This window comes from Diadema antillarum, unplaced genomic scaffold (genome assembly GCF_040938485.1).
Source record: "Diadema antillarum isolate AM-2024a unplaced genomic scaffold, OU_Dant_1.0 seq00000341_RagTag, whole genome shotgun sequence".
Taxonomy (NCBI): domain Eukaryota; kingdom Metazoa; phylum Echinodermata; class Echinoidea; order Diadematoida; family Diadematidae; genus Diadema; species Diadema antillarum.
In genome coordinates this window covers 416,082-429,321 of record NW_027271354.1, presented here as the reverse complement: position 1 = coordinate 429,321, position 13,240 = coordinate 416,082, and the positions used below count along the sequence as shown (strand labels likewise).

General features: G+C 38.5%; 1 protein-coding gene across 1 annotated transcript in view; it reads left to right on the top strand.

Moving 5' to 3' along the window:
• The first annotated feature begins 1,987 nt into the window (after window positions 1–1,987).
• Window positions 1,988–13,240, top strand: part of LOC139730877 (bis(5'-adenosyl)-triphosphatase-like) — a 66,982-nt gene continuing 55,729 nt past the window's right edge. The window contains exons 1-3 of the mRNA XM_071641753.1: window positions 1,988–2,099; window positions 6,982–7,101; window positions 9,486–9,631. Of these exons, the coding sequence (XP_071497854.1) occupies window positions 6,996–7,101; window positions 9,486–9,631 (252 nt within the window). The 5' untranslated portion in view covers window positions 1,988–2,099; window positions 6,982–6,995. The remainder of the gene's footprint in view (window positions 2,100–6,981; window positions 7,102–9,485; window positions 9,632–13,240) is intronic.

Sequence of the window (13,240 nt, the reverse complement as noted above, 5' to 3'; positions counted from 1 at the left end):
TTTTTATCAACAAGAGCATTTAAAACTTATTTTATTGGTGTAAGTTATGTACACTGCAGGCCGGCAGAACCGGGGGGCCAGGTAGGCTCCCCCCCCCCCCCCCACTTTTTTGCACCCGTACGAGGAATACATAGGGTGTCACCACTTCGGACCCCCACTTCTTCTCTTTTTTTTTACTCCGGAAGTGGCAACTAGAGGGAAAAAAAATAAACATTTGAGCGAGGTACAGGGCCTTTGTTTTTGCTCTTAAGACCTTGTTTTTGCGCTGAAGACCTTTGTTTTTGCTTGTCAGCTGAAGAAACCCGGAAGTGGCACCCAATGTTAGGCCTTTCTTTTCTTTTATTTTCTTGTGCCCCCCCCCCCCCCCCCCACACACACACACACTTTTGAAAACGTGGAGCCGGCCTGTCCATGCACTGTATGTGTATGTTACAACTTTCAGTTCTCTGTCAGTCCGTCTACTTATTCATGTAAGTTTCACACTTCATAAAGTTTCAACTTGTGTTTCATAGGCGAGTGGGTGGGCGCGTGCGTGCATTAAGTTTTGTCCGAGTGCTTGAGACTCTTTAAGAAGTGGAAATTTGCGCATTTCGCATTATCAGAAAACCAGTGCTGCAAAAAGCGGATATTTTGCTTGTTTAATATTATAATGTTGCATAATGTCTCTATTCCTCTCACACACAAAGTGCACAAGCCGCCGTGAACGCGAAAACTTCCTTTTGCTGCTTATCGTTACTGATGTTGCTTCTATATGGCTCAACGTCCACATGCAGTCAAACCTGTCTTAGCGGCCATCTCTCTATATAGAGGCCACCTGCCTATAGCGGCCACTGAAAAATCCCCCGCACGAAATTGCAGTATTATGGACTCTTTTATATAGCGGCCACCTGCCTAACGCGGCCAGCGGCCACTTACTTTGTATCAAGAGGTGATGAATATTTACCTGCGTATAGCGGCCACAAAAATTCAGCTGAACCGTTAAATCAGCCATAAATACGATGTCTTTTACGTTCATTGCGTGAATTCTACCGAGACCTAGCTTAGTCACAATCACACAGACACGTTTGGCAAATAACTCTTTGCCACGAAAAGCCGTCTTACCACTAACTTGACTAATTATAGATCTAGGCTTCAGTAATGCCACCCTGGATAGATGCTACAAAGGCAAAGACAACTTCCAATAACATCTTAGAATTTTACTAGAATGCCCACTAATTTGTGTTGAGTCCCTTTGAATAAGAACGATATGGTACATGTACTTGTCTGGGTATTGTTTGTTGTTTACGCAAGCTTCACACCAAAGAGTATAGAAGCGTAGCTTCTATACTCTTTTGCTTCACACATTATCAATCTCCATTAGAACTCGGCACTCGTGAACCCCGTTCATGCATAGCAGTTCCTCAGGCCCGAAATGTTGTTTTTAAAATCAAAAGAACAGAAGAAGGCCAACAAAAAAAAAAGTAAAATGAAGTGAATTGTACAACAAAAATCCCCAAAATAGCTGCACATGCAAACTTATCTACTGGTTGTTGCTGTTGTTGTTTTCTGCTATAATAAAATGCGAGTAATTTGTATTGAAATTCAAAATGACTACCAACTGTCTATAGCGGCCACTTTTGTTGTTTTCCTTGGGTGGCCACTATAGACAGGTTTGACGGTATTTCTGTGCTTCAGACACTACTAGTTCGTAGTACATAAGCAGAAGAAGTTAACGAATTGTGCCAGCAGAGGGCAGCAGCGTATACACTCTTTGAGAGTCATCCTCACCAGATACTGAAATAAAATAATTTGAGAAAGTATGAAAGCAGTGTAATCGATTTTATAATTTAAAAAATGTTTAAATTATAATTAAAAGGTAATTATTTTCCTTAAAAGATAATTTTGATAAAAAAATATAATCAAATAAAAGAAATAAAATACACGAGCCTAACATGTCTGCGCCCATTGTACATTATACTTTGTTGACGCTTGTACAGTGTACTGCAGCAGGCTACGGCTACCGCCATTAGACTCAGTGGGATTCAGAGGTTTTATTTCTCCTTATTCTGAATCTTCTTCTCTAACGTTAGGGCAATTTGCTCCTTTCGACGTCAGCAACGGTAAAGCTAATTGTTTTGACAAATTGTTATTTATCTTCTGCATGCAGCTTGCTTGTCGGGCTACGACTGTTTTACGAGTGTGAAAGTTTACTGTGTGATGTTATTGTGAGTGTGTGCAGCCATTATTTTGTGTGTGTGCTCCGCTAGTCAATTTCACAAAGTAGGTCTAAAGTTAGTGTCATTTATTTACAACATATGAATATAGGTCTATTTCTATATACCGTAGTTATGGGTAAACTCGGCCTAGCGGGTAAAGTCGGCCGCCAGCGCGCACAGTACAATTTTATGTACTGTGCGCGCTGGCGGCCGACTTTACCCGCTAGGCCGAGTTTACCCATAACTACGGTAGGCCTATAGGTTCTAGATAGGCTAGATCTACAATGGAGTGCAAGTGAAATCCATAATTTCTTAATCTGAGGCAAAATTAGTCGAGGGACGTAGGACTAGGAAGTCCTTCCGCATCTGAAAGGGAGAAAGGAAAGAGAGAACAAAGCCAATGGGGGAAATGAAATTGAAACAAAGCTTAAGGAAGGATGGTAAAGACTTCCATATGTACTCCCACTATTTATACACCTACATTGTATGAGCTTCCTCTGAAGTCCGCATTTCCCTAGGACACGGAGATCAATGTTACCCTAACTCTAACCCTAACTCTAATCCTAAAGTTAAACTGAGTAAACTCTAATCCTACTCCCAAAGCCATGCCACCTTAACTTATTCATGTTACTTATACATAATGCATAGCGGGGGTACATGTGGAAGTCTTACCGAAGGATGCAAGATACAGTACTATGCTGTGGAAATTGGCCCTGCCACTGCACTGTTAATACTAATCATTACTATCAATCATGCATAAATGCCGTTTAGTCACTAGTGGGCAAGTGGTGGGGCTGCATTCACAAGCTCTAGGGTATAAGAGTACAGGTATTCGGTCACATACCGGTATTCGGTCACTTATCACTATTAAATCACCAGCCAGTAAGTTCTACAGTCAAAACACACACAAATCACATCAATTCACATACTTGTACACTCGTTCACAACAGGAAAGTCCCTTAGTCCCCTCCAAAAATCCATCCAAAATCCCAAATTCCACCATCAAAAGTGCATAATGGGCGCGACTTTCCCAAAGCGTGTGCGGATTAAGCCCAGTTTTAAGAGTACGTGTCGCCGAAAAAGCGCTAAAAATCGAGAAATGCGCCGTTCTTGTGCGGGATTTTTTGCTTATCGCAAGCTCAGACACGGAGTGTGATGGTATCGTCAAAAACGCAAAAGAAAAACAAAATTTCCGTACGTGCCAATACAGTGACTCGATGTACAAGGGTTGAATGCAAGTGCCGATTCCCCAGTATTCGGTCACCAACGGGCGCCGCCACGTCCCTGATGCAATTTTACGCCAACAAGGTAGTGCATGCGGTGCATTTTCCAGCTGCCGTGATCCCAGCGTGAACACGCATTGACTTTGAACGCGCACATCACGTGACTGAATACTGGTTGCGGTGACCATATTCTGGGGGATTTTCAAGGTGATATATTCTGGGATTTTGTGCAATTCTGTGAGATAACAGAATGAAAATTGAGATTAAAGAAATTTGATATATTTCACATACATTGCTGTAGATATGATGTATGTATGTTGTATTTTAGTTTAAAAAATATTGCAGAAAAGCTTAAATGACCGAATACTGGGGGTTTTACCCTACTGTACTTCTGTAGAAGAAAGCCTCACCACTGGCACTGTGCTTATGCTCAGTGAATGCCACACAGTGTTCGTAAGTAGGGCTGAATTCAGGAGTGTAGCAGGAAGGCCACCATATATTGACATTATTAATAGTACAGACAGGCAGTGGTGGAGCCAATTTCACGAGTTAATCTATGCCATTTTACTATGAATATGAGCTGCAGTTACATCTTCCTCAAGAAGGACTTGAATACCACAAGGATGGTTGAGTCAGCTGGGTCTGCTGGTCTAGCTAGGTGGTTCCAGTCACTGGCAATTCTGGGGAACAAGAAAGAGGAGATATTTTTACATCTGATTGGTGCAAAATGGTGTTCTGAGGCTGGAATCATGCCCCTTTGCAGATGATGTTGATTTCTGAAGGTATTGATGCCAGTCATTATATCCACCAGATCATAGCAGATGCAATACAGCACTACAAGATGGCTTTGTAGATGTCTGCTAGCAAGTGATGGTCATTGTAATCCATTTAGCATTATTAGCATTATTGTAGGCAGTAGTCCCAACCCCTCCCTGCCTGGGTACCTGGGGTTTGTCCGGAGGATTCGTGAGGAGATTCACTTATCTGTCCAGGTGGGTTAGAAATATATCTGAGTTTGTTGGGGGAAAATTATTTAATCTTGTCCGGATTGATTGGACCGGGTTTGAGGATAAACGTTTAGATTAGAATTTAATAGAAATATTATATTCCTCAATGTATCTAGACTAGAGCTAGTTCAAGTAGATTATATTGAGTTGAGGAATATTTGTGAGTGCCTTAAATATACTTCCTGGCCTGTTTGGGAGGTTGCTGGGGATTTCTGCTCAACTATTTCCCAGCCTGTGCTAGTGTTGGGGACTTGGCCAGAGATTTCGGCAGGGGTCTAGGGCAATTTTGTACCCCCCGGACAATTACCCCGACCCTTCCCCTAACCCTAACCCTAATCCTGAACCTAATCCTTACCCTAACCCAAACTCTAACCCTAATCTTTATTCTAACCTTATCACTGACCAGTATTTAGCCGGGGGGTAATTGCCCTGATACATTCTACAGAAACATTGCCCGGCCTTTCAGGACTAGACCAGTACTTGGCTGGGTAGTGTAACAGTCTAAAAATGCAACTCGATGAGTCAATGCAAGTCCCAGCCATCCTGAGTCCTGGATACTAAGGGTTTTTGACTAGTACAGCTGACAAGTGCATATTTGAAATCTGAAAGATTGGTATAGATCTATATCATCTGGATATGTTTTTCAGAGACTACATCTGGCCTCACTGTTTGCAAATCTCTCTCCCAAAAGAAATTCCTGTAAAATACTATAGGAAAAGAACCATAAAAAAGGAAAATAATCATCCTTGAATATGTCTAAAATCATATAAGAGTTCACAAACATCCAAGGGCAACAAGGCAAGCAAACCTTAACTGAGTGCACCACTGCCATTGCATTATGTTCAGTGATCAAGATACCTTTACAGCATGGCTTTATCACGTACAGTCAACCTTGCCAAAGTCAAATAGATTTGGACAGAAGAAATAGCTTTGACTTGGAGAAAATTTGACTTATGAGGGATTAAAATCAATAGAATATGAAGAAAAGAGGACTTGAAAAGACCTTAGACTCAGGCAATTATTCGACTTATGCGAGGTCAACTTAAGGAAGGTTGACTGTATCTATATCTATATCAATGCACAAATAATTACCTGAACAGTTTAAAAAGTCAGAGTTCTCTCTCACAAACAACAGCATGCAGGTTGCAGAAGATTTAAGAAAAAGCAGGAATCTTGGCAAATCTTTAAAACTCACACTGAAAGAAAAATATCCTTGAAAAGAAAGAAAAAGACTTGGATTGCAACAATTGAGCAATATATCAGATGCTTTGAAAGTGGTAGTACATGTAGTGACCTCTGATTTTGTTTCCTTTTAAAGAACATTTTCTTGAACATAAAAATGTTGTCATCAGCTGTTGGTTGTAAATACACTGTAAGTAGGTACGTTTAAAGGGATAATTTTGGTTGAGCTTGGGCTTTAGGTTTCCAACTTTTTTGTGAGGTAATGAAAAACTTCATATGGAATATGAAAAAGCATTCAATTTTAAAAGGAATTCAAAGTTTATTGGAGGAAAAATGGTATTGAAATGTCTGAGATATCCAGAAACAAAGAGGTCCTAATAAGAGGTGGGACCCACCTTTTATTAGGACCACTTTGTTTTACTTTGTTTTTGGAAATCTCAGCCATTTCAAACCTATTTTCATCAAATAAACTTTGAACATCTCATAGAATTGTATGCTCTTTCATATTTCATAAGTGGTTTCTAATTATCTCACACACACACACACACACACACGCACACACACACAAAATAAAATCTGAATCCCGCGTCTCAACCAAAACTATACTATCCCTGTAACCATCAGGAGTTGACACCACTAAGGAAATGATGAATTTTGTTGCTGATTAAAAGTTGAACTTTCTGAGTATTATGTTCTAGTAGTTGGTGCAGTTGGATGTGTTGTTGTTGTTTCTTAGACTTTCAACTGTGGATTGTTAGAGTTTGATATGCTTAGATATTGCAACACGGATATTTACCTGTAGGAAAACACTGACATCTATTTAAAGATGAGGATGTGATGTAGAAGATGCTGAAACTAACAGCGTTCAAGTGCAATTCAGTTCATGTATAGTATGAGAAGAACAGTTAATGCTTTCATATTGAAATGGATGTAAGTGTACATATGTATGAGATTATCAGTGTATGTAGTATTAAAACTAAGGAGATATGGACTAATTCTGTAAAGCTGATAACTCCTGCAAATGTGACAATGGATGAGGTAACTGATGTGACAACAAAATATGTTTACACAACTTGTGTGAGATTGTTCTATGGAATGACATTCTTTAGTTTCCTTTTTTTGGGGGGGGGGGTGGTATTGTGTAGTTTGCAATATCAGTGAGAGTATAATGTACACTATGTTTGAGAAATAAAAATTTCAAACTTACAAGATAGTGGCACATTATGATGTATGACACAATGTTTTTGGTAGTTCTTGGTAAAGCATTTAGATAAGTTTGTGCCAATCAAAACAGGGCATTCTCTTGATATGAATATTAATAGACACATTACATTTTCATTTATATGCATATTTCTCTATTTGCTTTGATTGCAGATCAAGTGTACACCATGGCCACCTACACTTTTGGGCAGCATGTTATAAAGTCATCAGTTGTCTTCTTTCGATCACGCCTCTCATTTGCCTTCGTGAATCGTAAACCAGTGGTGCCTGGTCGTATCCTTTTCTGTTGTTGTTTTTTTTTTTTCTCACATGTTTAAAGAGGAAATTCAGTCCAAATATAAGTTAGTCTGATAAAAAAAGTAAAATTTTATGAGTTCAATGGTAAAAAGGTGACTGAAATCGGATGAAAAATAAGGAAGTTATGAAATTTTGAAGTTTTGATAATTTCTCCAAAACAGTTCTTGTACAGTGGGTATGAATATGCAAATGAGTGAGCAAACCATGTCATACCCTCACAATTTTCCATTGATCCTGTACAACAAAAAAAAAAATGATGAAAACTCAATGTTTAAACATGATGTTATTTCTGGTTGAATAACTGCAGAATAGTGATCAGTTAGATAATATGAGGATTTGAGCCTTGGGCATAATTGTGTTTGAATGAAAAATGGGAAATTTCAAAATTTTATGTACAAACTATATGGTAAGTTGTGAGGAAATGACATGCTCACTTTTGCATATTCATATTGACTACTCAACTGTTTCCCCCAAAAATAGCTAAACTTCAAAATGTAATAACTTCCTTAATTTTCATCCGATTTCTATCAAATTTATACTGTTGAACTAGTAATATTTTACTCTTTCTTATCAGACTAACTTATATTTGGACTGGATTTCCCCTTTAATGAAAAAAAGAAAAAAACAAATATATATGTCAGTGTTACATTCCATCCAAAAAGTTTCAAAATTGAAAGGCAGTGGAAACACTTTCCCCCTTTTTTTTTATATTTATTTATTTATTTATTTATTTATCTATTCATGGTTTGAAAAACAACTACCATAGCAGCCTAACAAGGCCGAATTGAGGTAGTTTACACAGTAAAAACATACAGCAAAACATTAACAATATCACATACAAATTGCCTATGAAAAAAAAACTTACATTACAGAACAGATATAATTATATGATTTTTGTAGCATTGCTTATTCATTTCACAACTCAATTTCCAAAACACAGTAACATTAAAAACCATCAGACATTAAAACATTCATGTAATACAAATAAAAACGGATACAATTACACTCTTGAACACACTCGACATTTTTACCCCTCACATACAGCGTACATCTCCCTTTGGCAAAAACTTTGGCACATACATCACATATTCTCATACACCCACACAAACATACACATAATATACTCCGCATTGCATATCGTAACCCAAATATTTTGCGAAAGGGTATTATGTAATCGATACGTAAACGACTTCCGGCGTTATGGACACACTTGCATCTACACCCAAGCTGACGATGCATTTTGAACCTTTTCCTTTTCCGCTCTTTTAGAGTGTGTTTATAATCACATGATGTGGACTAGTGCACATGAACACATACTAGGGGCTTGACACACGCTTGCACGCATGCGTAAAAGCATACGCTAGCGTTCACACACACATTATTATATGCATTCACAGGGTTATACCTTTAAATATGAACAAATACATTTAAGTAGGCGACTATAAACTTGGCCAGTATAATGAGAGAAAGAAAAAAATAGCAAACTTGAAGAGAGAGAGAAAAGGAAAAAAAAAAGTGGCATTGACATCTTACATTACAGAACAGGTATAGTTAATGATAACATTGTAATATTGCTTATTCGTTTCACAACTCTGTTTCCAAAACACAGATATAACATTGAAAACCGTCGGACATTAAAACATTCATAAATGCAGATAGAAACTGATACGATTACACTCTTGAACACACTCGACATTTTTACCCTCACATACAGCGTACACCTCCCTTTGGCAAAAAACTTTGGCACATGCATCACATATTTTCATACACCCACAAAAGCATACACATTTATATACTCCGCATTATATAGCGTAACCCAGATAATCGCGAAAGGGTATTATGTAATCAATACGTAAATGAATACCGACGTCATGGACACACTTGCATCTACACCCAGCTGACAATGCATGTTTGCACCTTCCCTTTTTCCGCTCTTTTAGAGTGTGTTTATAATCACATGATGGATACACATACAGAGCTTGGTGGTATTACGTATGGAAAATGTCAAGTATGCATGTAGAAGGGAAGCAAATTATAAGGAAGTTTGCAAGCATCAGGACGATGTCAATGCAGCAGAAACACTCCTTGCTAGAAAGCGTTATAGGAGTATAGAAAGATAATCTGAAACCTCTGTGACTGAGTGCATTTTCAGCTGGAGGTAATAGTTCCCATGTATGCATGATTGATAAGGATGATGGAGATTAGATGGATTTCACATCAAAAGTCAGAGTCACAGATTTTTAGCCCCAAATCCAGTCAGATGCTGTAGTTCATCAGCCTGGGTGAGATGATGTGCTGTATTGTTGGCAATGGGGTGATGATGATTCTTGTTTTCCTTAACCTGTCCTCTGTGACACCAGATGTCTTGGTGTCTCCACTCAGGCCAGTGGAGAGATTCCACGATATGACGTGCGATGAGGTCGCTGACCTTTTCCAGAGCACTCAGACAGTGTCAAAGGTCATTGAAAGTGCATTTAAGGCATCATCAATGTCAATAGCAATGCAGGTCAGTGCTATGAGTACCATTACTAATATACTGTGTATACCATGTATTTGGCGAGGCATTTTTTTTGTGTGTGTGTGTGTGTGTGTGTGTATCGGGACTTCTCAACAATTTCATGAGTGGTTCAATTTGTGATTGTTTGATACAGAGTACTGAACAAATAAATGTATGTTGGCACGTCACTGGGATCAGAGTTAATATTTTCATGTGTTTTAAATTCGCGTATAGCACCCTACTCATGAAATCTGTGAAAAGTAAAAACCTTGCAAAATATCCGGCATTATATGTACAGAAGTTTGTGTGGATTTGTGGACAATGCATTTTTTTGTGCATCAGGGAAACTGATTTTTGATGATCCTTGTCCAATTTGTTTTGAATAAGGTTATTTTGTAGAATATATGGTGACTGCCAGAGAGTTGAGTTTGTTTCACAAACACAGAAGCATTTTAATTTGTGCAAATCAAGATTCTGTTCAAATTTAGAATAGGAAAATTGATTAAAAAGGTACTTTGCAAGCATCTATTCAGGCACTCTGATGCTGGGAAGGGCTATTCACTTTAACAATGACTAAAAGAGATGCAGACACATGTACATATATCCTGTTTACGTCATATGTTTTGTGAGTATTATATATCGCCATTGGGGCTTGTAAGACAATTTTGCAAGAACCACTTTGATAGAATGGAAAAGAAGTACAAATGTATTGTCACTTTCCAAGAAAAAACCTAGTGAGTTCCCACCTTGGAGATGGAAGAGAAAATCCATTTGTGTTCTGAGAGACGATATTTTCAAAAGTTGTTAATTTAGCGGAAGTAATATAACGCTGACTCGAATAAAACTTTCCAAATTTGCAACAACAAAAAATATAACACTACAATATAATTATACTGAACAAGGGCAGAGATCTACCTGATAGGTAGCAAAATGAGGGAATTTATTTCCAGAAATTGAGGTGAATGCAGGGACATTTTTAAGGTCATGAGGTGGGAAGGTCATTCTAAAGTTTGAAGCCCATGAATGATGATCAATGCCCTTGACATTTTTGCTGTTATTTATTGAAATTACCAATACCATACATCATTGTCAGAAGTGATATATATTGGCAGCCCATTCTATTTAATCTGTTCAGCTAACATGCACTGATCTTGTTAATATCCTATGAGATTAAAGGCTTCCTGAGTGGGATATATTAAAATGCCAATTCTGTATATATGTTTACAGATAATACAGGGCTGCACACTGGCGCCGGTCCGACGGTCAAAGACCGGTAAAAGTCACTGTCGGACCGGTAACTTTTCAGGAAATCCACAAGTTACCGGTCCGACATGACCAGTACAAAAAAAAAGCATTGGTGGGGTCAGTAGAAAGGAAAAGAGCAGCCCCGATCAGGGAGAAACAGAATGCAAGATATCGCACTGTTCAACAAGTTTTACGCAAGTTTTCGTTTATGTCTACAGGTGCAATTTGTACAGTAAACATAGTTTTGAGCACTAGCAGTCGACCAGTTACATTCGCGCTCGCTTGCGCATTTGGCGCTGCTCACGCCTTGCCATGCAATGCAATACATGCAAAGCAAACGATGCAAAGCATGTACAGTGTAACTGCTTCTCGTTTGCTTGCAATCGGCGGTCATGCCAGACAAGAAGCATTGAAAGAAGCGCACGCATTTCTGGGTCATTTTACTCATGATTTTTTAACGTAAGATCGATCCGATCCCGGCTTCGCAGCAGCGTGGCAGTTATGTTAGAACTAATTTACTTGTGTCGATTTTTAGAAAAAGTAAAAACACATTCGATATTCAGCGATACAGTAAATGGATCTGATTGCGTTTATTTTCATTTTGCACAGTCATTTCACAAATTGATATTTTCATTCGCTCAGAATGTTCTCATAACGAAGATAGGCGCAAAAAGGATCACGAAATCGGCCCTTCCGTGTACTTATAATACTAGGGAGAAAAATGAAATCATGGCAGTCCCGCTTACATATTTCAGGTAGAAATCGTCCCAAAAAGGATCATGAATTCGACCGGCCGCGTCGTATCTTCCAAAAGATAATGTACGAAATGCGAAGAGATTATAGAGGAGAAAAAGAAAAAAAAATAAAGGACACATTTTGGTGAGTGCATCATAAACGATTACAGCCGAATAACAATTCATGAAATCAACGCAATCCCGTTGAAATTTGAGGAAATAATAGGCGCAAAAAAAGATCTTGAATTCAGTCCTGCATGCCGTCTTGGTTATCAAAAACGCATACACAAATGCGACGAGATTATCGGGAGAAAAATAAAAAAGACATTTTTACCCTTCTGGTGCGTGTATTTCAAAAGATTACATCCGAAGTAATTCATGAAATCGCCACAATCCCGCTGATATTTGAGGTAGAAATAGGCACAAAAAGGATCGTGAATTCGGCCGTGTCGTATACCTTGTAGATAAGAACACATGTACGAAATGGGAAAAGATTAGCGGGAGAAAAATAAAGGACACATTTTCACCCCTTTTGGCGCTTGCATCATATAAATTACAGCCAAATAGTAATTCATGAAAATTTCGCAGTCCCGTTGGAATTTGAGTAAACAATAATAGACGCAAAAAGAATATCGAATTTGGCCCTGTATGCAATGTATAATTTTGAAAACGCCAAATACGAAGAAATTATCGGGAGAAAAATAAAGAACGCATTTTCAACCCTTCTGGTGAATGTATCACAAAAGATTACAGCCGAAATGATTAATGACATATCGCAATCCCCCTGATATTTGATGTAGAAATAGGCCCTAAAAGGACCGTGAATTCGGCCGTGACGTATAGGCATGTACGCAATGCGAAGTGATTATTGGGTAAAAAATGCAGCACACATTTTCAACCCCTTTTGGCCCGTGCATCATAAAGATTATAGAGCCGAGTGATAATTCATAAAATCATCTCAATCCCGTTGAAGTTTGAGGAAATGATAGGCGCAAAAGAATCATGATTTTTGGCCGTGTCGTGTATCTTTTAAGAACGCCTTTACAAAATGCGAAGAGTTCGGGGAAAAATAAAGGACACATTTTCAACCCCTTTTGGCGCGTGTATCATAAAAGATTGCATCCGAAGTCATACACGAACTCATCGCAATCCCGCTGATATTTGAGGTAGAAATAGGCGCAAAAAAGGATCGTGAATTCGGCCATGTTGTATATCTTTCAAGAACGCATGTACGGAATGCGAAGAGATTATGGGGAGAAAAATAAAGAACGCATTTTCAACCATTCTAGCTGGTGCGTGCATCACAAAAGATTACATTTGAAGTTATTCATGAAATTGCCACAATTCGTCTGATATTTAATGTAGAAATAGGCGATAAAAGGATCGTGAATTCGGCCGTGTTTTATACGCATGTACGAAATGCAAAGAGATTATTGGGAGAAAAATACAGGACACATTTTCAACCCCTTTTAGCCCCTGCATCATAAAGATTACGGCCGAATAATAATTCATGAAATCATCGCAATCCCGTTGAAGTTTGAGGAAACAATAGGCGCAAAAAGAATCATGATTTTTGGCCGTGTCGTATATCTGTTTAGAATGCATTACGAAATGCGAAGAGTTTATCCGGGAAAAATAA